This window comes from Henckelia pumila, chromosome 1 (genome assembly GCF_033568475.1).
Source record: "Henckelia pumila isolate YLH828 chromosome 1, ASM3356847v2, whole genome shotgun sequence".
NCBI classification, from domain to species: Eukaryota; Viridiplantae; Streptophyta; class Magnoliopsida; order Lamiales; family Gesneriaceae; genus Henckelia; species Henckelia pumila.
In genome coordinates, this window is record NC_133120.1 from 149,160,762 (window position 1) to 149,187,534 (window position 26,773).

Below are 26,773 nucleotides of genomic sequence, written 5' to 3' on the forward strand. Positions count from 1 at the left end.
AAGAATTACGTAAAAAGATAAAATATAATATTTTAAAATATATTTATATTAATAATTAAAATAATTATATCAAAATTGAAATAACCGAATCGTTATGTTATATTAGAAAACCAAACCGAACCGAAGAAAAAACGGTTCGAATATTGGATTATACATTTTTAAAACCGAAATAAAAAATCGAAAATCGAACCGAATCGTCTGATGAACACCTCTATATACTGAATCGTTATGTTATATTAGAAAACCAAACCAAACCGAACCGAAGAAAAAACGGTTCGAATATTGGATTATACATTTTTAAAACCGAAATAAAAAATCAAAAATCGAACCGAACCGTCTGATGAACACCTCTATATACAAGGATCAAGCAGCCCCATCACGAGGCACTTACCATTCAACTCATCACACCCCCTATGGCCACAAAATACCATAATCTACATCAACTCTGATAATGCATAGCATATACATTATAGAATCGGTTGACATGTAAAAGAGCAATAGGAGTGTGCAATTGGTCAATTTGGTTACTTCAATAGTTCTAAATATTGAATACTTCCACCGATTAAAAGAAATCATCAATTGTTTTTTAGAAAAATAAAGTAAAAAGATAATGTAAAAGTTAAATGACCCAACTGGTTGTTAATGCAAGTTTTTGTTTTGTGAAAGCTTTTCATTTGAGTGAAACAGTGCTGATTGTTTCACGTATGAGGGAGCACTGAAATAAATGACTAGAAGAAAAGAAAACCGGTTGTGTTGAATGGTGAGGCAATATCCGATCGGTAGTTATCGCTTGCTTCATCCCATGATCACCGAAAACCAAACTGCCCCCCCTCCCCCCACCCCCCACCTTTTTTTTTTTAATTTTTTATTATCAATTTATTTGGACATACGAAATGTATGAAATAGTTTCTCTGATACACTAATTTTTTATAAAATACTAGCGACCGAAGCACACGCGCTGCGTGTGCGAGATAATTAAAGTTTAAAGTCTATTTTAATACGATACAATGACATTTTTATAATGAAAATATTGTGTGTGATATGTATTTATATTATTTTCATCGGTGTACTTGACAACATTTTTAGAACAATAATTATATTGAAATCAATATCACCAATTCACCATCACTATGCAAACATAAAAAATCAATAAATGATTTAAATTGAATATCTACCATTATTTAAAAAATATTGAAATTAGAACATATTCATCTTAACCTTCACATTGCAACATTTTGTATCCCCTAATTTTCACTTATTTATAATAGCTAGACATAAAACTATTAAATGTATATCTCATAAACATGAGATATAATTATTTGAATCAATTGTTCAAAACTTGTCTTCTTATTTGCGACAATCGTAAAACTACAGGAATAAAAATTATAAACTGAAAATTTATTCTATTACATTGATGTAATATTCAGTAAGAATAATATGTAATTTATGTAGTACCGTTTTTATGTCAATACATTGGTAGGTCTGATTTTTTTTCTGTCAATATATAAATAAGGGTAAAAATGCAAGAGTATAATGCAATAATAAGTAAGGTTATTTTTTTTTTCCTTTCAACTATAAGCTCATATGTGAGACCTCGGTTCTAATCATCTAATCTCGAGATAAACAATAATTAAGCATATAAGATCCAAGATTAAAAGCAAAGGAATTTTTTTTTTCCGGATGAATAGTGCCGCGCTCGATCCTACGAGTTCGTAGGATCGAGCGCACCACAAATGCTCTAGGTGCTGCCCGAGAAATTCAAGGGCTGCGCTCGATCCTATGAACTCGTAGGATCGAGCGCACTAAAAAACGCAAGGTTTCTGCCTCAACAAAGAACAGGCCGCGCTCGATCCTACGAACTCGTGGTATCGAGTGCGCCCTCTGCCCAAAAAACAACAGAACAAAAATTAAGGCGAACCAACTCCATTCAAGCCATTCAATACTTCAAAATAAAACATGCATCAACACATTCAACATGCATATTACAACACAAGATAGTTATAAAGTTATACATCTAATCCAACTAATAGAACATGCTTTCAATCTAAGTTTACAATCCAAAATACAAATCGAGTTCGAATTACAATTCGACTTCTAAAACACCAAGACCTCACTCTATCAACTCGACCACCTATCCATGCGATCTTTGACTCGGTCCTGCCCCAACTGTTTCCAAGCACACATACAAAGATAAGACAACAGCCGGATAATTCGGTGAGAATAAAATTCTCAGTAAAAGAGACTAACATGAAATCTCCCATAAACATATCACAACATGATATGCATCAACTTCCACATAATATAACAACTCAAGATATACATACGAAATCCATTCAAATGCGGAATTAAAAGGATATGCATGACTTCAAAATCCGGGATTATCAAGTCTGGATAATCTAAAGGTACTCCGGTTATTCTCTTCCTCTTATTGGGATCCCGAGGATAAAATATCGCACAAATCACACCGACTCTCCCTTCGAGGTGGATAGTGAATATTCCAATCCTCTAGACTCTGAAGCAACTATATAGAGTTAAGTCGGTCATTGCAGTAAATCGCCTGCCAATGCCCCCTACTATAGTTCTCAGAACGTCTAACTTAAAATGAATAAAATCCATTGGCTCAATATGAATGCAATGCAAATCATAACTCATTCAATAAATTCAAGTAAATCAATTAACATGCAAGTATGTGATTTTTCTGAAACACTCGAATCAAGTCGGATTCGAGTCACTCGTTCCATTTCCAGTCTAAGTCATCTTATACCTCTTCTCAAGACGTCGATGCTCCAAACCTGGAAACAACAACAATAAACTCATTCAAATACTCCCTCGTATCTACTTCATACGGTAAGAATTCGATGTTGGATCATAAATCCAACGCTGGGCTTATATGTAAATAATTATGTGTTGTGACTGTCAAATAAAGTTAGCCCATAAAAGTGATCTAAATAAGATTTCGGTTTATTTGGGCTTTAATGTATCTAATAGGGTGTGACCTTTAATGTGTAGATACTAGTGGGCTTTTCTATTTGATTGATGGGCTTAAATAGAATCCCAAAATATAAATATAGGGTTATGGTCCCCAGATCACACGACGTCTAATCGACACAGTCATTCTATTCTATTCCCATCGATAGATAGAGAGCGTGAGAGAACTGAAAGAACTCTCAAGACAAATCGTGTTGATCTGGAAGGCCAAACCATGTAGGTCTACATCGGTATCAATTGTTAAGAATTAAGGTACGCTTCCGCTTCAGTTTACAGTATTTAATCTTAATGATTTATCATGATGATTCTGGGTTTAAATTTATGTGGGAATTTTTCCCTAACAAGTGGTATCAGAGCCACTCATGTTTAAATCATTGGGATACGATTTATATTTGATTTGGTTTAATAAAAAACAGAGAATTAAGTGTTCGAATCAAATTCGAATTTTTCAGTCCAGAATTTATTTATTTTATTTTTTTTTATTTTCGGATTAAAAAAAAACTGGAAAAATTCGATTTTGTTCGAATTAGGGTTAGGGCCGCCGGAAAATCGCCCTAATCGGCCGGCTTTCAGGCCGTTTCCGGCGGCGATACATGAGGCGTTTTGTTGCCCACCTTAAGGCGCCTCAGATAGTGCAGATACCTTGCCGGATTCAGTCGCACAATCGTCCGATTTCGAAGCCTCAGTCGCGCATGGTTTGGTCGCGAGCTTCGATGGATATTGGACGTAATTCCGGCAGTTTCTGGGCAATCGGGACCGGTGATGGTGCAGTTGTGGTCGTCTCGCTGTGGACTGTCATCGGTCGGTGGTGATTGGCAGGAGTAGAGGCGGCGGCGGCGGCGGCGGCAAGGAGTTGAGGAAGGTGATGGTTAGGGTTTCCTATTTTTCTTAATTTTCGAAAATTCGAAAATTTAAAATTTTTTTTTTTTTTATTTTTTATTGTATTTTTCAGATTTAGGAAAATTTTTGACCCATCACATATTTTTGGATAAAGTTTAATTCGGTTATAAACCCATTTTATTTTGGGTTTTAAGGATAATTTGGCTTAAGGTTTAAATTTTCAATTATTCAAATAATTATAAGGTTATTTTTATATATTTTTAAAATTAGTTGATTAAAATCAATTTATTTTAAAATATAAAAAGTTTTGTATATGTAATTTTTATGAGTATTAATCGGCCCAAAGGAAGATTAATATTTAATATTATTAGATATATGTTTAAATAAGGGTAAAATTGTGATAGTTATTCGGTTTTCATGTGAATAATAATCGGCCCAAAGGAAAATTATTATTTGACATTTATTTACTATCAATTTTCGGTATCCCTTATTAGGTTTGCATTATTTGAATTAATTGATTATTTTTTTATGGATTAAGTTTATCGGGTCAATATACATGGGTCAGTTAATTTTTGAATATACGGGAATTCAACCCGAAAAGATCACCCATGACCAGTAAATTGCCTGATTTTCCCACCAGTCGGCATTGATCTTACGATCAATGGTTAAATAATTAAATTTGACCAAAATACTTAAAATTTATTTTTTAAGAAAAGGGTCAATTTTATTTGATATTAAATTTGAATAAAGGAATAGTTAAGGTATATATATTTTGGAATAAATTGATTGAAGCAATATGTCGCCAAAGTGACCTCTATTGTGGAAATTAATTTGTTTTGAAATATAAAATATTTTGTACATGTACCTTATGTAAATAATTAATCGGCCCAAAGGAAGGTTATTATTTAACAGAATTACATGTGCAGTTGTGGTAATAAATATGTGATTATTATTTGGTTTTACATATGAATAATAAATCGGCCCAAAGGAAGGTTTATTATTTGATATGTTCTTATGATCAGTATTTGATTACTACACCAAGATATCATTTACAAGTTAATATTTTGTCCAAAGATGAAATATTAATGGAGTGCCCGGTATCTTGAGATGGGGATTGCCTTTATTTGAATTTAATACTACTTATTTGGGGCATTTTTGTGAGCATATTTAATTTATTGATAATTTTCTGTTCAGTTATTATTTGAATATTTCTGCTAGTTTTACTGTCTGCATCAACTTTATTCTGACTTTCAAAGATTATCGTTACTTCCAGTTATGAAAAAGTTAACATCTTGATAGTTTTTTGGAATAATGATCAAAGACAATGCAATAAAGATTGATTCAAGTATACCTTTATGAACTAGAGTACCTCTTTTGAAAGGAGTGAGATAGAAATGTATGAGAAATTAAATTGCATGTTTGATGATCATTAATGTAGTCATTTAGGAATCATTAGGGCAATATGTCGAAGAGATATAACTACAGTTAAGAATCACCTTAAGAATATTGAAAATGAGGTTTGTCAAGAATGAAAGGGTGAATTTTGTACGTTCTTGACAACTTCACTTTCAATGAGGTATAAAGATAAATGATTAAGGATAAAGTAAGCTGCAGATATAGCACTTCAAAAGAAACAACAAAATAAACCGAGTTAATCGGAAAATAATATTGTTTCTTTTGTAGAGCTAAAAGGCTCATGAAAATAAAGTTTCTAAATTTGGTTTGTTTTAAGGTTAATTTATCTTTGATGTCACATCTGATGGATACATTTTGATGTCATCATCAGTGTGTCTATGCGGGGTTATTATTATTGCTAAAGTTCAAATGATGATGAAAGATTCATCAGTGTACAATGGCAAAACAGTTAAAGTTGAAATAATTGAAAATTTTATATTATTGTTAAAACCTGAGTTTTATTTGAATCTGAATGAAACATTTATTGTACCGACTTTCAGACGGAATAATTTTTATTTCTATTTTGGGCAAATTCGGTTTATCTTGCTCATTTGGAAATGAAAATTTTGGTTGTTTCATGATTCAAAATTGGTTGGTTGATACAATTGTTTCATTTAATGAGCCCTTGCAATTAAGTTTACAAGACTCAAAGATAAAAATAAGTAAATGAGAATTCAGTTACGTTGTAACATGAGATATTATCCGGATGGAGAATAAAGAAACTTATGTATGACGAAATTCTCAATCCTTTAAATTTAACATATTTTGATATTTGATTTAAATGTATAAAGGGAAAACAAACAAATTAAAGGAGATCTGAAGTCAACAAGAATTTGGATGTCTATGAACTTATAAATATGGATATTTGAGGGCCTTCCATATGGTTTTTTGGAATGATCAACAATAATTTATATTGTTCATAGATGATTATTTTAGATATGACTTTTATATCTCATTTATGGACAAACACTAATGACTGCAGCATATATCCTTAACAAAGTTGATTAAAGTGATTCTTAAAGATCTAAGGGGTAAAATTTTTATGGTCCCACAATTAATTTGATTCTCACTTAGGAAAATGCTTGGTTTTTGAGGATGTCGAGTTTGTGGTGGGAGATAAAGTTTGAAAATTGTCTTTAAGGAATAATATTTTAATATTCTTACAGGTGTTAATATTTTAATACTATACCGGCTCCAATCTTCAGAACGATCCAACTTCTGCACCCTCACAACCCAACGGCCTAAAAACAATCTGTAAAAGAAGTAATAAAGGCTCGAGATAAACATACAACTCAATCGAAGACTTGGCTCAACAATTCAAACCGAACTAAAGTCCAAAACTCAAACCGGCGGCATAACAACTATATTCTGATCAATCCAAAACCACAGACAACAGTTAATCAATACAAAGAGCTCAAAATAATATCAACACAACCAAAATGGCTCAAACCCAACAAATCTCCAAAACCCAAATTTTGAATAATCTTCCAAAAATCATAACAATTCCGAACGACGCTCAAACTCAAAACCGACTGAGAATAAACGATCAGAACTCTGCCAAGAACAACATACTCGAAACTCAGCCGATTCTAACAACATCCAAAAAATGGAAAGTGTCCGATCGAAGAAAAACTTACGCTACAACGGAGCTCTCGTTGCCGTGATCGCTAATCTGCCTTCAGAATTAAATTCCAACGGATGGATCGAGCTCGGGGTGCAATCTGAAAGCTTGAAGAAGTGTTTCCCAAGCTTCAATGGAGGGAGAGAGAGACGAGAGAGAGAGGAAGGAGAAGGAGTGGAGGAGGAAAAGTCAAAACCCTTATAAATATCTAACAAATCCCAATTTTGCATTTTAGTCCCTGAAAATTCTGAAATTTGCAAAATTGGACCCCGATCAAAATCAAGTCGGCTCTCGAACTCTGTAATCTCTGATTATCTCAATTAAACTCAATTAATATAAATTTGGGGCGTTACATCATATGTACCTGAACAATTTTTTTTTCTTCTATTTGTCTTCGTTTCGCTATGCCTTTCTTTAAAATTAACGGGAACAAAAATTGTAAAACTTAAATAGACATTAAACACACTGCATCAATAAAATCTTAAAGAGTATATGTTGTCATACCTTTGTTATATCCCATCCTTCAATCCAACAAATTCTCTTCATACTATAAAATAAATTAAAAAAATATAATCATAACTTTCTACGTTAAATAAAAAAAGATAGGTTGTATAGTAAATTTTCTTACGTATGTCTCTTAAGTTTTCAATTTTTTTTTAAAATCAAACGTCTAAAGTCAATTATCTTCATTCCAATTGTGATTTTTCAGCCCAAACCAATAATCCGCTTCCTTGTAGGCTTATCAAAGTCAATGTTAGATGAGACTTATTTATAAAATTATACGTAATTAGAATTAAAATAACAATTAATTAAAATATACCATATGCAACATAGCATTCAACCGCAATACATTTTGTTGATATATATCTTGTAATAGCATCCACATGCATGAACTGAATATTTCTTGTCGCATCAGTGTTGAACTGCATCTTGAGTTTTACGACATCGCCTGCTATTCAAAAAAAAAAAAAATGAGTTGTACAAATTAATAAATAGATTTTTTTAAAGATATTAGGAAAAAAAAAATGATATCTCACATTCATGTTTTTCTCATCAATTTGGTAGCATTATGCCTCTGTACACTACGTTTTTGGTGTACACCCCTGATCGATTTTGTAACTTCCCATCTTTTACTAAAATTTTTGTTGATCTTTGAGAAACTCCTCTAGAAAGTGCGACATACAGTTGACCATGATTAAACACATGATTACGCAGGAAAATACAAATATTTGGTATTGTTTGACCTTGTGCCTTGTTTATGGTAAGAGAAAAACTTAATCTTACGGGGTATTGTCTGCGTGTCAGTTCAAATGGCAGTCCTGAATTTTCTTCACTTTTCATAGGCATTCGATGAAGAAAATATCGTGTACCCTTGTGAGGACCTGTTATGATTTTTGCATCTATGAAGTTCCTCCCAAGATTGTGGCATATTAATCTTGTTCCATTGTAGAGTCCGAGTTCCGGTGCAACATTCCTTAGGAGCATAATTGGACATCCTACTTTCAATGTGATTCGATGTAGTAGCAAACCACTCAGACAAAGAGAATTCAAAAACTCTTCTTGGAAAAGATTGATGTTATCATCTTCTACAGAGTCCCAAGATGTGTATACTTTTTCTTCTCCGAGAAATTTTAAAATGAGAATTTCATTGATTGCATCAACATCTACATTTTTTGTATTGATAATAGCTATGTCAACCATGTAATTTGCATCATGTACATGGTCTGTCATATCTGGAAAAACAAAATCAATCAATTGCTGAATTGAATTTTCACTTTCCCATGGTATGATCATCGAATTCGGCAACTTTATAAAATTACCACCTACAGTTTCTTCTAAACCATCACCAACACGTAAAAGAAATTGTGAGAACTCAATATCTTGGTCAGATCTCATATTTTGTTGCAAGTGTAATATCTTCACTGAATTCCAAAACGACGACCTTGAAATGCTGGCAGCAATTTGATCTCGCATTGATCCTTGTTTAACAACCGGTAATACTTGCCTAAAGTCACCACAAAAAATAATAGTCTTTCCTCCAAATGGAAATTGGTTATCCATTATATCTTGGAAAGTTTGACTGATAGCTTCAAAAGCATAACGATTTGTCATTGGAGCCTCATCCCATACCACAGTTGTTGCACGTCTTATTAACTCAGCAAGATCTGACTGCTTGTTAATCTTGCAAAGTGTTGATGCCGTCGATCTTAGTGGTATTTGGAGGCGTGAATGTGCAGTCCTACCACCATGTAACAATGTTGCAGCAATTCCAAAAGTTGCTACTGCAATTGCAATTTTACCATTTTTTCGTAACTGTGCCAGAATTGATCGATAAAGAAAAGTTTTACCAGTCCCACCTGGACCATTAATGAAGAAAATGTTTGAGTGATTGCGCATAATACTTTTCATTATAGTATCAAAAGCCATCTTTTGATGTGCATTTAAATGGTCGATAGATCTCAAATCTCCTTCAGGTATTTCAATCGAGAGCTCTTCCTCGATTATTCTCGGTAGTGGGAAATCTCCTAAAAAGTCGATACTTATTGGTGGCAAATCAAAGTCATCCAATTTTTTTTATATTGATGCAACAATCTTCGTATCTCAAGAAGCAATTTATTTGTGATGAATAAACTATTTTCTGAAATAGATCTACCATAATCTTCAGACATATATAGATTAAACTCATCCCAAAGTTCTCTAACTCCTGTTGGTTGGCAAAAGACCAATATGGACACAAACAACATAGTGAAGATGACATGTTAGAAGAGCATGCTTCCTGCAAACATTGACGAATATAATCATCTTGTTGGAGAAGACCTCTCATTTCAGCTGCCTCTTTGAATGTTGTAGATGTAATCCCATTTACTTTCCTCAGTTCCTCAAAAGAACTTGACCCTTTAACATGGTTCAAAAGTATACGAAGGTAGAACCTGTCGCCTTCAGATGGTGAAACAACATATATCCTTCCTACAACTTTATTTTGGCTTCGTCGACGAATCCAATTTTTTCCAGATTGTATCCACGCATAATATTGTGGGAAATCACGATATAAGTACTTCTCAACCATGGAAGGATTAGAATTCATTTTGAAAAATTCAATAAGCATAGTCTTCGAATTGTCTTCGTCTGCAAGTATATCGCCTAAGGATTGATCTGGATTGAAACGGATTAAATGCTCATTCGGTAAATGTATTTGATGTTAAACTCTGATATGATATCGGTTGTACGTGAGACATTTGCTGAATCACGGTGTCATCAGTACCTTGTATGAAAAACATATTTAAAGCATTATTCATAATTATTCATAAAAAATTCGAGGATCATAATTGTTGGAATTTTAAAGATTTTTGGTGATAGGTTTTTAAAAAATCAAATTAAGGAATTTTTTGCTCAATATCAATTTGTATGTTAATTTGTTTGTTATTAAAAATCCACGTATTTTTTAATATTTAAATTTATTTATTGAAATGCAATTAAATAGTCATATATTTTGAATTAATAAAAAGAATTAATAGATTGTAAAATTATACGGTGTGATTAAATATATGAACATATAAAAAATAAATATAATGCTATGTTTAAATAAAAGGTATAAATTAATAAAATATAAAATTATAATTTATAAATGCAGATAAGGTTGTTATAAAAAATTTTAGAATTCAAATTTTTTTGAATTTTATGAATTAAAATTTGTAGAAGAAATATTATACAAAATATAATATCGATTAATATAATGAATGCTTGAAATACCTTGAGGACCATTATTTGTGGGTTGTTCACATGTGCTTGTACTTCCTCGGTGAAAATTTGATGTTAAACTCTGATAAGGTATCGGTTGCACGTGGCAAATTTGCTGAATCATGGTATCATCATTACCTTGTATGAAAAATATATGTAAATTATTATGCAAAAAAAAAAAGATGTATATATATTTAAAAATTAGAAATAAATATATAATTTGTATGTAGTTTTAAAAGAGAAGATAAAATTATTTTTAAAATTAGTTAAAATTTACATATCACATAAATTATAAATGAACGAAATTATAAATTAGAAATATGAATAAGTATAAGAATTTTGAATATATATTTTAAAATAAATTACCATATAATTAGCTATGTTGAAAGGCATAATTTTCCATTTTGAAAGTATATTATTTAATGAAATAGAAATCAGTAATTTTTATAGAAAATAAGATTGAAAATAAAATTTTCGGATTGTTACGAAATTGATATAATGCTATGAAAATTTCCATATTGAAACGAAATTGAAATGTTGCTCAAAATAATTCCATATTGGTACAAATTTGAATAATATACAATTTTAAACTGAATTATATAATGCAATTTTTATAAAATATATATATATATTCTAAAATGTTTCATAAGTGCAGAAAAGTAACCTTAAAAAAATTTCCTTAACTATATATAGAGTAAAAATCTTTCACCTTCGTGTATACATAAAAATTTGTATATATTTTAGAATGTGAAATAAATATATAATTTGTTCCAATTTACCTATCACGAATATATAATTTTTTAAAATAAATTATCATATAATTAGCTATGGTGAAAGACATAAGTTTATAATTTAAAAGTATTAATTTTAATGAAATAATAAATAACTAATCTTTATAGGAAATAAGATTGAGAAGAAAATTTCAGATTGCTACGAAATTGAAATATTGGACAAAAAAATTCCATATTGGTACGAATTTAAAATAATATACAATTTTAAATTGAATTATGTAATGCAATTTTTTGAAAAAAAACATAAATATTCTAAAGTATTTCATAAGTACAGAAAAATATCCGGGAAAAAAATGTTCCTTAACTAATATAGTTTAAAATCTTTCACCTCCATGAGAAGATGTAGAAGGTCGGGTTCTCCTCCGATAAGCATCTTTTCGTTGTGCCAGATATATAATCCTTTGATCATTAGTCATTGAATGTCGTCTTTGTCTGTCTAACAGTCTTCGTTGTTCACGTCACCGAGAAATGCCATTTTCTCCTTCTGTAAATGAAAATGACTAATATAGTGAATTAATACATGTAAAAAATTAATAAATAAACGAATTAAAACAGATAATGGAAATTAAAATAGATACCATCATTAATGATTAATATAGTGAATTAATATATGGAGAAAATGGAATAAATAAACAAATTGACCAATATTGAAGCATGATTCAAGGAGCTTTGATACTCATGTGGTGTCCATTCAATTCGAGTTCTTCCCAACCAGAAACATCAGAATCTCAGCCTTAACCCCCTCCAATTCATCATCATCATCTCAAATTTTCAAGAAAACCCAGCACAATCCCAATCACCAAACACAGAAACAGAAGATTATATTAAAATTGCATTTGCCAAAGCTGAGACATCTAAAGATTCCATAAAGCCCAATCCCACAATTTCTTCTTTTGTATTTCATTATAATGTTATCTAATGATAATGAAAATGAAAATAGATAACATAAAAAATGACTAATATAGTAAAGTCGATATCGAGCGAATTGGAAGTAACATTAGAGACATTCAAGACCGATTCAGGAGGAGATGTTATGCGCTCATTCCCATATCTTCTTTGTTGGTAGTTTGACCGGCGGCGGGAAAGAAGTTCTTGTCGTCGTTCTTCTGTCATTGATTGTCTTCTTAATCGTTGAAGCGCAGTGTTTAATTGACATTTATGATTATCACTCGGATTAGCAGAAGCAGTAGTGTGTGGGCGAGAAGAAGCCATTGAAGCTATATTGGTATAAATAAACCGAGATGTGAAGATATTTAGAAAATAAGTGAGAACGAAAATTATGGATAAAACGTCACGAAATTTTTATAATGTAGTGAAATGAGCAAGGAACAGCAGAAAAAAGAATTACATTCATGTGCTAGAATTTAACAAAGCACATGAAACAAACTTAAATATAAGATAGTATTAAAAATAAATTTTAAAATATATATAGTATTTGTTTTTCACTTGCAAATGATGAATAAAACAAATAATGAAAAAAATAGTTTAACCTTAGAATTTTGGACCATTCTTAAATTGATTGACCAATTTTTAATTTTTTTAATATATTTTTGGAACCTATCATTTTGGGGATATTATTTGAAAATGGTTGTTCGATATAAAATAAATTTATCAGGAAAAAAAACACCAATAATACGAACATTAATTGCAGAAAGAAATGAAACAAAAACAATTGGCATCTAAAAAATCAACACAACTCAGAGAATCTGAGAATTAACATATAATGATAATGAAAAAGAAACAATCTCTACAACGAGTATGAAAGAAGAGAGTTTCTCACCGTGTTTGTCTTGTTTAATTGATGGAATGTGGAAAATATACCTCCAGAATGCTGCAGCCATTGAGAAATGAGGGGAGGGATAAGGGGAAAGAATATCGGGTTGTTTGTTAAAATGAATATGTGAGGATAGTGGGAGATAATTACCTAATCAAAATGAATAATAAAATCCACGTGGAGATAAGAATGAAAGTTTGTATCATGATATTTGGTAATTTTTTTGAAGTCTTCTTATCCATATTTATAAAACATGTTAAGAGCACTTTTTTGACAAATAATTATATGATTTATAAGGGTAAAAATGTTATTCAAAACATCGATATGATTAAAAAAATTTAAAGGTAAAAGTCAACATAATTTAATTACCATCCCCTACCAAATCATGTGAAATACCTCAAACTGATATTGTCTTTTCTTTTTCACCAATCGCCATGTACGACCACCCCATAAACATAAAAATGTCATCCTGTTATTTTTCTCAAGAAAACATCAAGTTCAATGAAGTTCCAGGTCGTCTAAAAAAAGTCATCCTCTTTTTTTCCCTAAGAAACCTCAAGTTCATGAAATAAAAATTTAATCTTTCATGTCTCATCGCATAATTATCATCACTTATCAGAGACACGCAAAATCCACAAAATAAGCCCATGTACAACACCAGACTTTGCACCAAGCAAAAAAATATACCTGATTCAATTTATCAAGAGTGGCTAGAGTGTAAAAGTTATTGTAAAAGTTAAATGAACCAAATACATATTTATATTTAAATTGGTAAACTTAAATCCATAGTTTTAATCGTCAAAAACAGTCTTTCTACCGACTTTGTGGAAAATCGGTTGGGCATATAACCATAATAAACAACATTTTAAACCATTTTTATCTGTTGGGCGAAAAAAAGTCGTTTAAGAAATATGAGAAATAAAGGCTCAAAAGAATTAACTCGAGTTGTATTCTCTAAGTTTGGGATGCTCAATATCCTTCATGGATTCAAATTTTTCGGACATATTTGGTCGGAGATTTTGTTACACCTCTGTTACTAAAGGATTTCTAGGTGAAGATGGAGTGTTATGGAACTTTTCCGGATTTTTCTGATGATTATTCCTATTTCTCAACATTTTTCTTACCATTTTGAATCCAATTCCTTTTTTCCCCTTTTCCTTGAGTTGAATTCCCTTTCTTCTCTTGGCAGACTATTCTGATTAATTTTCGTCCATTACGAGAAAAATGAGTTTGGTATATACCTTATTTAATTATTTATAAGGGATGACAATAAGTCGGGTTTGGATAAGATTCTATGCCTCCGTCCTCTTCTCCATTTATTGTATCTATTGGAAAATAAATTTGATTCATTGAAGAAGAACCGAGCAAACATTGATATATTGTCGGTTAATAAGAATTCAAAATTACAGAGTAGAGGAAGGCTGTGACCTATTTATACTAGTGCCAACTAATATGATGAGTAGGAAATCTTGCTGACTAAGCTAGTACACATAAGCTACAATTTACTTCTCAATTCTAATACTCACCCTCAAGATGAGAGTGTATATTGTGCACTCCCATCTTGGACAGAAGAACTCTGAACCGTGATGACAATAAAGGCTTGGTAAATAAGTTGGAGAGCTGCAATTCGATGACACATACATCAATTTTACAACCCCCTCTTGCACTTGTTCTCGCACAATGTGACAATCAATGTCGATGTGTTTTGTTCGTTCATGCAAGACGGGATTAGATCCAATGTGTATGGCTGCTTGAATATCACAAAATAGCATTGTTAGTTCATCACCTTGCACGCAAAAATCTTCAAGAAGAGATCTAATTCACATTAGTTCGCATGTAGATGCTGCCATATACCTGTATTCAGCCTATGAAGAAGATCTTGAAACAGTTAGCTGCTTCTTTGATCGCCATGAGATCATGGATTCACCAAGAAAAACACAAAACCTAGTAACTGATATTCGTGTATCTAAACGCGCTCCCCAATCTACATCTGAGAAGAACTTAAGTTTAAGATCAGACTTGCTCTTATATAATAAGCCCTGACCAATCGTTCCTTTAATATATCTCAGAACATTCAACGCTGCTTCCATGTGATGAGTCCTCGGTTGTGAAACAAAATGACTCAATTTATTTACCACATAAGTCAAATCAGGACGAGTAATTGTGAGATATAACAAGCGACCAATCAACCTTCTATAGGCAAAGGAATCAGATATTCAATCTCTATCATCATGAGTAAGTTTTGTGTTAACTAGAAAACCTGCTTTAGTGCATAGTTTATTTGACAAATTAATATACCACTTGGAGACCTAGAAACTTCGAGTCCCAAGAAATACTTCAATTCTCCCAAGTCCTTTAAACGAAACTTGTTATTAAGATACTCTTTTAATTCTTTTGCTTATTTCTCACTGTTGGTGGAAATCACCATCTCATCAACATACACCAATAAAGCAACAAAGATACATCCTCATGTCCTTAGAAAAAAATTAATTATCTGCATGAGATTGGAAAAAACAATGCTCAATAAAGTAGCAGAGAATTCGACAATACCCCAGACGTAGAGACATGTAGACTTCCTCCGATAAATCACCGTGAAGGAAGGCATTGTTAATATCAAGCTGCAACAAAAACCAGCCCCTAGCGGTTAACAAGAAACACCTTAACTGTAACAAGTTTAACAATAGGAGAAAAGGTCTCAGTGTTATCAATACCTTCATGTTGCATGTACCATTTTGAAACCAAATGGGCTTTATAGCGTTGCAAAGAACCATCAGCAAAAAAATTTCTCCTTCTATACCCAACGACATCCAATAACAGATTTTCTCGAGGGCAGGGGAACTATGGACCAAGTACCATTGAATTCTAAATCTCTAAGTTCCTCAGTCATATCATATCTCCATTCAGGAATAACAACAGCTTGAGAATAGTTCTCTGGTTCAATGATAGAATAAATATCATACACAAAAGCACGATAAGAAGGAGACAACATATGAGAGGAAAGATAAGAACACAAAGGATGAGCATTAGAATATGGAATAGGAGAGGCAACAATATAACAATGATAATCACGTAAGTGATGTGGTGCAGTAACAGTACGCCGAGATCAAGTGCATTGTTGTACATTATCTGGAGTAGATGATTGGAGAGAAGGAGAAGTATTGGTAGGTAGGAGATGTTCAAAAAAGAATTTGAAGATGATAAAGATGAAGACGTATCCTTGAAAGGAAAAGAATCATCATGAAAGATTACATCCCTGGAGATGAAAAGTTCATTTGTTTCTAAATTCAACAAATTAAAACCCTTATAACCAGGTGGATAACCCATGAAAACAGACTTAATAGCTCGAGAAGAAAATTTGTCTCGAGAGGAAGGAAGAGTTGATGCATAACAAAAACACCCAAAAAATTTCAAGTTTGAATATGACGAACTTTTTTGATATAACAATTCAAAGGTTGTTTTGTGTGCAAGAACATTATAAGGTGTGCGATTGATTAGATAAACCGCCGTAGGAACACAATCTCCCCAATAAACGAGGGGTAAGTTTGATTTAAATAGAAGGGTTCGAGCAACATTTAAAATGTGATGTTTTCTCTCAACAAAAGAGTTTTTCTGAGGTCATTCTACACAAGAATAAAAATGAACAATTCCCTTCTGGTGGAATAATGTAGTAGCCCGTAACCAAAATCAATAATTAAGGAATTAATCATAATTACTTGGGTAGAGTTCGGAAGCTCCGATCAGGATCGGAAGCTCCGAACAGGATCGGAAGCTCCGATCAGGACCGGAAGCTCTGATCACCCCTATCCGGAGTCAACAAGTGATATTTTGACACGTGGCAGATCAGGATCTTCGGAAGCTCCGATGGCAGGATCGAACATTCCGATCGAGGTTCGGACGTTCCGATCAAGGATTGGAAGTTCCGATCGTTGTCTATAAATAGAAGGCCGAGGCTTCACTTTCATTTGCCAATTCCGAGTTCTCCTTTCCATTCTAGTCCTTTTGGAGCTGTTCTAGTCTTCTTAGGCTTGGTCTGGAGGTCGGCGAGGCGTTCGGTAGTCGTAGCGGAGTTGTGCCCAAGTTCTGGAGGCATCAACATCAAAGGGCTAACGACGAACGAAGGTATAGCTTTTGCTTCCTATAAATATTTGGGAGTATGCAATAGCTTAGTTAAGGCTTTTAGAGCACTTTAATGATAGTAGTATCATTTGGCAGTATAGAGCAGACTATAGGCGTGGACCTAGAGTTGGTAGAGCTTGCACTATTTTGAGGTACGAAAGTACTGTTCGAGATATCCTGACTGAGTATGCATGTATTATGTGACTGCATGATTTATATGCCATGATATTATGCTGCATTCATTTGCATATTGCTGTATCTCTTTCGAGATGTCTGTTAGTAGGGTTGTACCCTATCCTGTTAGTGGATAGACTTCCATCGATTTGGGTCCGGCGTATCCACGGTTATCTCGGTATGGGAGCCACCTCCTGAAGCGACGGCACAACGTGCTACATACCAGGGCCCGGTCTGTCTCTGTTATCTGATCCTTGACCTCGAGTCTATAGGGAGTTCACTTTGCATGCATGTATACTCATACTCTCGTACTGAGCATTTTATGCTCACGTCTCGTACTCTGTATTTTCTGGACACCCTATTCCATGAGGCAGGTTTGCGATTGGACGAGGAGGGTGGATCCAGGAGGGGCTAGTCAGTGGTTGGCCAGCTGGAGCTTCGTCTAGGTTTTACTACTGTTGTTTGGGTTTATACAGCTATTCGATTTTGTTGTATATTATTGGATAAATTACAGATTCCTTTACTTGGGATTGTATATTGTTTATGGTTTCCGTAGTTTTATTCTGATATCTGTTTAATTAAGTTAATTGCATGCATAAGTTCTGTTTAGTAGGTGATCCGGGTAAGGGTCACTACATTTATAGTATCAAAGCATGCAAAAGAATTCTTGGGATTTAGTCTCATCTTGAGGTATTTTTGTAGATGGCAAATCATGACGACCGGAGTTCTCATGGCAGTGTTGGTGGGCATTGGGGTGATGCCGATCGGGAGCCTCGTCGAGAACGGCGTCATCGTCATCATGACGACGAGCGTTTCACTGTGCGTCGATTCTTAGCTATGGGTCCTAAACCCTTAGTTGGAGGTGAGTCTCCGGAGGATGCGGAGAACTGGTTAGACCGCATGGAGACGACTTTTCAGAATTTCCAATGCACCGAGGAGCAGAAGGGCTATCTTCTGGATGGGCGTGCGCGCAGGTGGTGGAGGTTTACTTCTGCACCTTTTGTTGCGGCGAGAGGAGTGGCCACCTGGGCCGAGTTCCGCACAGCTTTCCAAAAGCGATATTTTCCTCCTGCACTCCGTCAGTCAAAGGCAGGCGAGCTACTGAGTCTGCGACACAGCCATGTCTATCGACGAGTATCAGCAGAGGTTCTTTGATCTGCTATCCTATTGCCCCGAGATTGCTGATAGCTCAGAGATGAAGTATAATCTGTTCCTTCAGGGCCTTAACCCTGAGATCCATGACCGTGTGGCGGTTGGCGATGACATGTCCTACGAGGGTTTGGTGAGCCGTTGTCACCAGGCGGAGGACAGCATTCGGTGGAACAGGTCCTTCCCTCAGTCGAGGCCTGCTAGTTCTTTGGGTCCCCGTGCCCAAACTTTCAAGAAGTCTGGATCTACTTCTTCTTCCTCTGGTTCTGGAGGTGTTGCCCGTTTCGGTAAGAAGGACAAGTGTGATCACTGTGGGAAGAACCATCCATCCGACAAGTGCCGCAGAGCTTCTGGAGCTTGTTTCCGTTGTGGAGAGACTGGTCATATCCGGAGAGATTGTCCACTGTCTGGGGGAGGCGGTTCTGGTTCTGGTTCAGGATCGGGTTCTCAGGCCACCGTTCAGCAGAGGTCGGAGGGACAGTCTGCTGGGAGTTCTCATTTGAGGCCACGAGCTTCTGGCCAGGTGTTTGCCCTGAGACATGATCAGGCTGTGGAGGAGAATGAGAAAGTCATCGCAGGTACATTTCTGCTTTATGGTATACCTGCTCTTGTACTTATTGACACTGGTGCATCTCATTCCTTCATTTCTGCACGTTTTGTTAAGAGGCATAAGTTACCATGCATTGCACTAGACGTAGTGATGTCTGTTTCTACTCCGATGGGCCAATCTGCTTTGGCTAAGCGTCTAGTGATGGGTTGCCCTTTAGAGTTCGAAGGGAACATTCTGTTAGCGAATCTCATGGTCCTGGCGATGGACGACTTTGATTGCATTCTGGGAATAGATATGTTGACTACCTATCGAGCTTCAGTGGACTGCTATCAGAGATTAGTACGCTTTCATCCAGAGGGGAGTGAGAGTTGGTTTTTCTATGGTGAGGGAGCGCGACCCCCGATGCCTTTGGTATCAGCTTTGAGAACCTGTCGAGCTCTAGAGTCTGGCGGGGAAGGCTACCTTATCTATGCAGTTGATTTGTCCGCTGAGAGTATTGGGATAGAGAGCATTCCTGTTGTAGATGAATTTCCAGATGTATTTCCTGATGAGATTCCGGGTTTTCCTCCTGCTAGGGAAGTCGAGTTTGGCATAGAGTTGATGCCGGGTACTTCGCCTATTTCTAGAGCACCGTATTGTCTGGCTGCGTCAGAGATGCGTGAGTTGAAGAATCAGCTACTGGATCTTTTGGACAAGGGGTACATTCGTCCTAGTGTATCTCCTTGGGGAGCTCCTGTTCTCTTCGTGAAGAAGAAGGATGGGTCGATGCGGCTGTGCATTGACTATCGGCAGCTGAATCGAGTCACTGTGAAGAACAAGTATCCGTTGCCTCGTATTGATGACTTGTTTGACCAGCTGCAGGGCACATCAGTTTACTCCAAGATTGACTTGAGATCTGGGTATCATCAGTTGAGAGTCCGTGATCAGGACGTAGCCAAGACTGCATTCCGTACTCGCTATGGGCATTACGAGTTCCTAGTGATGCCATTTGGTTTGACTAATGCGCTGGCTTTATTCATGGATTTGATGAACCGTGTCTTCAGGGAATACTTGGACAAGTTTGTCGTGGTCTTCATTGACGACATCTTGGTGTATTCACGTAATATGGAAGAGCATGTTTCTCACTTGCGGTTGGTACTACAGACTCTTCGAGATGAGCAATTGTACGCCAAGCTGAGCAAGTGTGAGTTCTGGATGGATAGAGTGGTCTTTCTTGGCCATATCATATCCAGGGAGGGGATTTCTGTTGATCCAAGCAAGATTGAAGCGGTACTTAATTGGTCGCGTCCGACGACAGTTGCTGAGATCCGTAGTTTTCTTGGCTAGCAGGGTATTATCGTCGCTTCATTCTGAACTTCTCTCAGTTAGCTCGACCGTTGATGCAACTTACCCGCAAGGGTGTGGATTTCGAGTGGTCCTCCGAGTGCGAGGATAATTTCTGTGAGCTTCGACGGCGATTGACTTCTGCGCCGGTGTTGGCATTACCGTCAGGATCTGGAGGGTATGTAGTTTACACAGATGCTTCTCTTCAGGGGTTAGGTTGTGTCCTGACTCAGAATGGGCATGTGATCGCATACGCTTCTAGACAGCTGAAGCTTCACGAGGACAACTACCCAGTCCATGATTTGGAGTTAGCAGCCATTGTGTTCGCTTTGAAGATCTGGCGTCATTATCTGTATGGCGAGAAATTTGAGATCTTCACCGACCATAAGAGTCTCAAGTATTTGTTCACTCAGGCGGAGTTGAACATGAGACAAAGACGTTGGATGGACTTGCTTAAGGACTATGATTACGAGATTAAGTACCATCCGGGAGCTGCTAATCTCACCGCTGATGCTTTGAGTCGCAAGGTGCGACTATCCGCACTTCAGACTTGTTCGATGTCTAGTGCGATCAGTGATTGTTGTACTTCAGGTTATACCTTCAAGCATAAGAAAGGTATGCAGAGTATCCAGATGTTTGCAATATTATCTGAGCCAGCCTTGTATTCGAGGATCCGAGATGCTCAGATTTCTGATTCGAAGACCCAACATTTAGCTCGTCTAGCTAACGAGGGTATCTCGTCTGGATTTCATTATCAGTCAGATGGCTTTCTGTGTTTGTCTGGTAGGCTTGTGATTCCACAGGATGAAGAGTTGCGAGAGGAGATTTTGTCTCAGGCACATCGCACTAAGTTGAGTATTCATCCTGGGAGCAACAAGATGTACAAGGATCTTCGTACTCGTTTCTGGTGGAAGGTAATGAAACGCAGTGTTTATCAGTTTGTTTCGAGATGTTTGGTATGTCAACAGGTCAAGGCAGAGCACCGACGACCTGGAGGATTGCTTCACAGTCTGCCTATTCCTGAATGGAAATGGGAGTTTATCACAATGGACTTTGTGACCCATTTGCCGTTATCCCTGAGGAACTGTGATGCTATCTGGGTTATGGTGGACCGACTCACCAATTCAGCACATTTCATTGCCTATAGCCGAGAGTACTCTGTGGATCGCATGGCACGGATGTACATTCAGGAGATCGTTCGACTTCATGGAGTGCCTGTGAGCATTGTCAGCGATCGGGACCCCAGGTTTACTTCTAGATTCTGGGGGAGTGTTCAACGTGCGATGGGTACTACTCTCAGTTTGAGTACAGCCTATCATCCGGAGACTGATGGTCAGTCAGAGCGCACTATCCGTACGTTAGAGGATATGCTTAGAGCGTGCGTCATGGATTTTGGTTCAGCCTGGCAGGATCATTTGCCGTTGATCGAGTTCGCTTACAACAACAGCTATCACACTAGTATTGGGATGGCACCTTTCACTAGTAGAAAAATGGGCTTTTACTTCGTTAGTTTTTACTTCGTCAATTAGTAAATACGAAGTAAAAGGTAACAATATACTTCGGTACTAACCAGGATGAAGTAAAAACACACCTTTTACTTCGGTACTTGAAAAACGCGGGCTTCACTAATTATTTTGGACAGTATTTTACTTCGGCACACTATAATTGCTGAAGTAATAAGTAAAAAAATTAATATTTTTATTATAATTGATGAAGTAAAAAATAAACGGATATTTTTACTCAACACTTGTGAAAAACAACACACGATCCGATCCCCTTTCTTCTTCGTTGTGGGAAAGAAAACCTAGCTAGCTAGCTGCTCGATCCCTTTCTTCTTCAGCCGCCCCCCATCAACCACTGCCGGGAACCGACGCCAACACCCTATTTCGAAAGAAAAAGGTCTTAATCTCTCTATTTTTTTTTTCAATTTATGTTTTACATGTTTTGGAAGATTTCAGTGCAGAAAGTATGTTTTCTTTTCTATCTCTGAACCTTTTTTGCCGAACAAAATCCTTCTCTATTGATTCATTCAACTTAAATATTAGCCATCATTAATTTCGTTTTGATTAAAATCCTTCTCACGGCCCAACTTCTTTTCCACCGTATGAGAAACGACCATTTAGTTAAATCTTTGAAGTGCAAGGTTAATCATCATACATATTTAGTTTTTCTTGTCAAAGGACGAACCCTATATATCTCTGTGTTTAGGCCCGCGAGCAAATGTGTTCTTTAAGCTTTGTTCCCGTTAAAAAAAATTCTTTAGTAATTCAGGTTTTGATTTGATTCATCGTCTCTCTGTTCCATTTGTGTTAGCTGTGTTATTGTGATACTCTATCTATATAGTTATGCTTGCGCATATAGAGGAGTGTTGTATGTGGTGTGTGTGTGTGTGTGTGTGTGTGTAAATATAGTTTATCTGTGGAGGAATTTGGTTTTTTAAACATTCTGTAGGCTAGATTTTGTTTTGGTTTGGGTTTTTACTTTAAAATGCAGGTATTTTTTTTCTTGAGTGGTTTCCACAAATATGTACCTTGAACATTGAAAATTATAAAGCATATTGTGGTACTAGAGCTGCTTTAGGTGTTTTGAAAATATAGAAATGTCAAATGTTAGCCTTTTTTCTTAAAGGAAATGACTTTGAGTTAGTCGCCACATCATAGTTTTCATAATTCTGCTATTTCTTAAAGCGCTTAGCTTCAGTTGTTCAGAATGCATGAGTTGTTGTGTCACACAGTAGCTTGGGAATGATGTCAAATAATTTGTGCGAGTTGCTATTTCAAGTAACAACATTTTTTACGTGAGTATATTCTATGCCATTGTGGTTAGAAGCAGCTTTGGTCTTTGGTTAGAGAGTTTTTCATGTAGGGGCTTGGGGACAAGTTAAGTAACATGTAAGGGTTTGATGCAAAATATAATGGGAAATTGATACTGAGTAGATGACAGTTTGAATGGAGGAAACACTGAAAAAAAGTTACCTATCAATTCGTTTGGTCTTTGGAGTGTTGGATCCAACACTGGACATGCCTGAATCATTCGACAATATAATGCTAGTAATTTATTTTATGTTGCTTTCTTTGCTAAACAATCTACTGTTCTGTTAGTTACCACTCCATCTGGTGTATTTTTTTTTGGTTTTCCTGCACTATAGCTTCTGTTGCTTCAGCAACAATTTGACAAGTATTTATTATTTCCCCTCGCGTAAACATACAAACAGTACTTATTATATTTTGTTGATTCAAATTGTGTCGTACATTATTTAATTTCCTCCTATTAACTTACTTGATTTAAAAAAGATGCAATTTTCCCTTGTGAAACGTAGGTTTACTCAATATGGCATGTTATTCCTTTCAACATGTATCAATTTCAAAGAGGATTCGAGATGCACAAAGAAAATAATTGTGATATTGTGTTGGTTTATACTCTATACACCAGTAGGGCAATGATAAAGCATTTGGTAGTTTTCTTTCACTCACAATGAGCTAAAAACTATAGCATGTGTTATTGATTTTGCTGCAGCTACTTTTCAGACACAAGCTGAACTTGAAAGTAGCATCCTAGCTCTAGCCGCAACAAAAGCAGGTATTTTTTGAACTTTTTCTGCTTCAGTGGACGTTTAATGTGCTTTGAAATTAAACCTGGTCGCATATTTTCTCCATGTGCTTACAATATTTTGATTATATGATGATTCATTGTTCGCATTGGGAATTTCATTTCTTATGCTTGTAATTGTGCTCGATAAGACTGCTAAATTAATTTCCTAGCCTTTGTGCTTGAAAAATTAAGTTATTTGTCATTTTTTGTTTAAATAAATTAATATTTTGCATATTATATTTTTTATTTCTGTTCAATAGTAAAATTAATTTCCCGTTTTTACTTTGAAACCAAAAGTATTCATTCTTGATTTTGAAAATAGTTTACTGTATTAGAGCTTGGCTCGGTCATATTTGAATTTAAAATTTTTTTCTGGAACTATTCCTAAAATTAGCATTGATTTTTGGAGTCACAATGATTTTTAAAAAAATCCCTTTGGTTTTTAAAAACCAAGTAACTAGTGCTTGAAGTGGAAATCATTCATGATTCTTGTATATTAATCTTTTAGTATTTGTTATTATATATAAATTTCATAAATTTAATTGTTTGTTGAAGATAAGTTGTGAATTATGGATAAATCTTGGATTCGCTCGGATAGAAGATCCAAACAGTATCAGGAGGGTGTTGAACAGTTCATCAGCAGTTGTTTGCAAAATCTCCACGTTGACCCCAATTTCATTCATTGTCCTTGTTGCAAATGTATAAATCTGAAAAAAGGACCGGCTACATCGATTCGAGAGCATCTTTTTTTTCATGGTTTTAGTCAAAATTATGTTAATTGGATTTGGCATGGCGAGTCTGCCGAAAATGATAGAGTAAATTGGAGTACCAACCAGGATCCAACTGATGATTATCACAAAGACTTTGAAACAACTAATATGTGTGAGGCAGCATACGAGAACTACACAGAAAATCCAGAAGAATTTGTGAAGTTTTTGGAGGACGCAGAGAAACCATTGTACAATGGATGTAAGCGTTACACAAAGTTGAGTGCACTAGTGAAACTGTACAATACCAAAGCCAGGCATGGGATGAGTGATGCTCTATTTTCAGATCTATTAACAGATTTTGGGGATATGCTACCAGATAATCACAATATGCCATCTTCAACGTATGATGCAAAAAAGACATTGAGTTGTTTGTCGTTGAGCCATGAAAAGATCCATGCTTGTTCCAATGATTGCATCCTTTATAGAAAACAATATAAAGACTGTGTAAGTTGCCCTAAATGTGGCTTGTCGCGTTGGAAGCTAAACAAGAAGAACATTGAGAAGAAAGGTGTTCCTGCCAAGGTGATGTGGTATTTTCCCCCCATACCAAGATTCAAACGTATGTATAAATCTTTAGAGACCTCAAAAAATTTAACTTGGCATAAAGAAACCACAAGAGTTGCTGGTCAGTTACGTCATCCGTCTGATTCACCATGTTGGAGGTTGGTTGATCATATGTGGCCCGACTTTGAAAGTGAGCCAAGAAATCTTCGCTTAGCACTTGCAGCTGATGGCATTAATCCCCATAGCAACCTTAGTAGTTGGTACAGCTGCTGGCCAGTCATGTTGGCCACATATAATCTGCCTCCAAACATGTGCATGAAGAGGAAATTCATAATGTTAACTATGCTCATTTCTGGACCTAAACAGCCAGGTAACGATATAGATGTCTACCTTGATGTCCTAGTTGAAGATTTGCAACGATTGTGGGAAGGAGTTGATGGTGTCTATGATGCTTATCGAAAACAGTTTTTCACTCTTAAAGCAGTTTTATTATGGGCCATCAATGACTTTCCAGCCTATGGTAACCTTAGTGGATGTACTACACATGGTTATTTTGCATGTCCAGTATGCGGAGAAAATACTTATGCAAAGCATTTGGAAAATGGGAGGAAAATGTCATTTTTTGGTCATAGAAGATTCTTACCAAGGTTTCATCCCTATCGGAGGCAGACTAAGGAGTTCAATGGCGTAGAAGAAGATGGAGATACACCTACACCATTATCTGGGGTTACCTTATATGACAAGCTTTCGAACATAAAGTGTGAGTTTGGAAAGAAGATCAGTGTGAAAGGTAAAAAGAGAAAGAAGGAGAAGGAGAATAATGTGGAAGGCAGTACAGATGAAAAGGATTTAGGAGCAACAGATTTCAGAAAATGTTGGAAGAAAAAGTCAATTTTTTTCAATCTTCCTTATTGGAAACACCTGCATGTTAGACATTGTCTCGATGTGATGCATATCGAGAAGAATGTTTTTGAGTCCCTCATTAATACTTTGATGAATGTTAAAGGAAAAACTAAGGACAATGTGGCAGCTAGGTTGGACATGCTTCAAATGGGAGTTAGGCCTGAATTGAGACCTGAATTTGGAGAGAAAAAAACATATCTTCCTCCTAGTGCATGCTCATTCACAAAAAAGAGAAGTTACAAGTGTGCCAGTCGTTAATGGATATAAAAGTTCCAGAAGGTTACTCATCGAACATGAAGAATCTTGTGTCCATGTCTGAGCTGAAGTTGTCTGGTTTGAAATCTCATGATTGTCATGTTCTAATGCAGCATTTCCTGCCAATACTCATACGTGATGCGCTGCCAAAACATGTTAGATACGCCATCATAAGATTTTGCTTCTTCTTCAAAGATATTTGTAGTAAGGTTATAGATGTAGCCAAGTTAG

The 26,773-nt window shown here is 35.5% G+C and overlaps 2 protein-coding genes across 2 annotated transcripts; one reads left to right on the forward strand and one right to left on the reverse strand.

The window, feature by feature from the left end:
- Positions 1–7,957: 7,957 nt before the first annotated feature.
- On the reverse strand, positions 7,958–9,331 carry LOC140874199 (uncharacterized). The gene has a single exon (XM_073277481.1). It carries the CDS (start codon positions 9,329–9,331, stop codon positions 7,958–7,960), a length of 1,374 nt encoding a protein of 457 aa, XP_073133582.1.
- A 15,348-nt stretch (positions 9,332–24,679) lies between these two features.
- On the forward strand, positions 24,680–26,545 carry LOC140874200 (uncharacterized). The gene has a single exon (XM_073277482.1). It carries the CDS (start codon positions 24,680–24,682, stop codon positions 26,543–26,545), a length of 1,866 nt encoding a protein of 621 aa, XP_073133583.1.
- The last annotated feature ends 228 nt before the right edge of the window (positions 26,546–26,773 follow it).